General features: G+C 49.7%; 1 protein-coding gene across 1 annotated transcript; it reads left to right on the top strand.

Annotated features, from left to right (window-relative positions):
* Nucleotides 1-363: 363 nt before the first annotated feature.
* LACBIDRAFT_334944 (uncharacterized protein) lies at nt 364-1,489 on the top strand (the record flags this gene model as incomplete). The annotated part of the gene is made up of 4 exons (XM_001889824.1): nt 364-375; nt 507-614; nt 675-1,312; nt 1,363-1,489. The coding sequence occupies 4 exons, from the start codon at nt 364-366 to the stop codon at nt 1,487-1,489; spliced, it is 885 nt and encodes a 294-aa protein (XP_001889859.1).
* Between the last annotated feature and the right edge of the window lie 953 nt (nt 1,490-2,442).

Here is a 2,442-nt window from a genome sequence, read left to right as displayed (position 1 = left end):
AACGATTCAGCTTGAAATGCCGGCCTCGGTGATGCATCGGCTGATGAGATGTTCATAAATTCTCGTGTCCGGCCGACTCGGTGATATCCATGAACCATGACTACCATGTGGGTCTCGCCAGCTGACCCTGGTAACCAGAGTTGAGGGCCCTCGGCCGACCACCAACCCAGGCGAATTCAAAATGTCTGCCGACCTTGCATAGCCTAGCTGCTAATCAGAAGTGAAGGCCCTCGGCCGATCACCAGCCCAGCAACGTTCACAACTGTCAGCCGACCTTGCATCTTCCATCAGCCGATATACAAATACAATGTTCAAAACTGTCAGCCGACCTTGCATAGCTTAACTATCTGATATACAAATACAATGTTCAAAACTGTCAGCTGACCTTGCATAGCTTAGCTATCAGCCGATATACAAATACAGGGACTTGACTTCCCGGGGCAGCTTCCTACTGATCGGTGTATGCTAAATCTACGTAGCTGGCCGACCCTTCTTTACCTTGATAGTGGGATCACATCGGCCAATTCATCAACACAGGGTTATTGGCCCTCATCGGCCCATCAGCAGGCACCATCAACTATGGCCTGTTTGTATTGTCGGGCCTCTCAGTGTTGGTGGGTGATTCCTACTAACTGCCCTGATCGTTGAAGTTGTCCCCTGCCGATACCCAGCAGGTGGTGCGCGCTTTTCTCGCCATTCTCAACACGACCCCCAGCTCCAGCCCTTCCGCGCCACCCTGTTCCTCCCTCTCGGCCACTGACAATGCCGCCAGCTCCCATTCTGCCGGCAACGAAGACTTCAAGGACTCCGAGGATGAGGACCAGGGTGATGCTCCCTCCCTTCCGCCGCTCCAATGTGCCAGTTGTGCATTCTCAATGGCAGGGGCTCAGCCACCCGTCGCAGATGCCGGTTCTGCACCGTCTTCCGTCATCGCGTCCACCACCGCAGTTGCGGAAACTCGGGCGCCTACACCAGCTTCCTCTCTTGTCGCAGTGCCTACCGTCGTTGTTCCAATTTCCCCTGCTGCAGCGTCTCTTCCCTCTGCTGCTGCATCCATTACAGCCATGACTGCCCCCATTGTTGCGAATGGCGCCGCTACCACCACCACCACCACCACAGCTTCTGTCAGAGCAGCGGTTGGCCCTGCAGTTCCCCTGTACAGTCAACTTCCACCCAACGTACCGTCGAACGCCGTGTTGCCCCCTCCCCACCTGGTCACCGTCGGCCACGGTTATCACATTCCAGGACCCAATGACAATCCACCTTTCTATGTTGTTACTCGAGGCCGCAACATTGGCATTTTTAGTGGATGGTATGTATTCCGTACTATCTATTTGATCAAGGGCTAATGCACGCGTTTAGGGAAAATGTCTCGCCCCTAGTTACTGGCGTTAGTCACGCCGTCTTTTCGCGTGTTGGAAGCATCGCTGAGGGACACAACCGGATGACGATGGCTCGTACTTCCGCATTTGCAGTGTACCTCGCATAGATTACTGGAGCGCATCCACTTTTTCTTGATCTCATGTCGCTGACCGTCGTAATCTGTACTATCATCTACGCTGAATATATTTGTTGATTTTGACCTCTTGTCTGTGACTTATGCCTGAATAAAACAAGCTCGAAATGAAAAAAATGACTTGTGTTGCACTCTTTTGTTGACCGAGTTCTGATTGTCAAATCCTGTGGTTGCGCATGGTTTGAAACCCTGAATGTTGGGTTCTCACTTAACTTTTTTTATTGTCTAGATGCATCATTAAAAATATAAGAGGGAGTTTGCGAATGCGATGTTGAAAGAGTCCATACGACGGTGTCTAAAAATAGACAGAGGTCTCCGTGCTCGAGAACATAACTAAAATTTACTCTACAGCTCCCAATATCCACCCGTTTCCTTATTCCTTGGAAAGCGTTACTCTTAAGATATGAACACACCCTACAGTGAAAAGTTTTCAAGCTAAACACCAATTTTCAAAAAGTCAAAAGATTGAGCTTTGGGCCGCCTTTCAACTCGCGCGCCAGAGCGACCATCAACGTCAATTGGACTATGGCCTCCATTACCCCAAGCCAAAATTCTCGATTTTGGGCTTGTTAAAATCAGATTTTCAACACCTTACTGAAACCGAAAGCCGTTTCTTTAAAGCTGTTGAATTGCTAACGCCAGAGACAAAAAGTCGTAAGAATCATATTAGCTACAAACTAACTACTTACGCAATCACATACCACTTCTCACCTCTAGCACCAACATGGGTCGCCAACGCCTCTACCACACTCGCGAGGAGAAGGCCGCTGCTCGACGCGCCCACTTGAAAAAGTATTATGAGAAGTACAACTATATTATTATCTACACCTTTTCTCGTTAACATTTCACGGGCGCAGAAACCGTAGCCTTATTTGCGCTCGCGAGCGTAACCGCTACAAGAAAAAGGCTCCGCCCATCAACTTGAA

This window comes from Laccaria bicolor, genomic scaffold (assembly GCF_000143565.1).
Source record: "Laccaria bicolor S238N-H82 LACBIscaffold_73 genomic scaffold, whole genome shotgun sequence".
In the NCBI taxonomy this organism is placed as follows: Eukaryota; Fungi; Basidiomycota; class Agaricomycetes; order Agaricales; family Hydnangiaceae; genus Laccaria; species Laccaria bicolor.
This window is presented reverse-complemented; position numbering and strand designations above follow the sequence as displayed.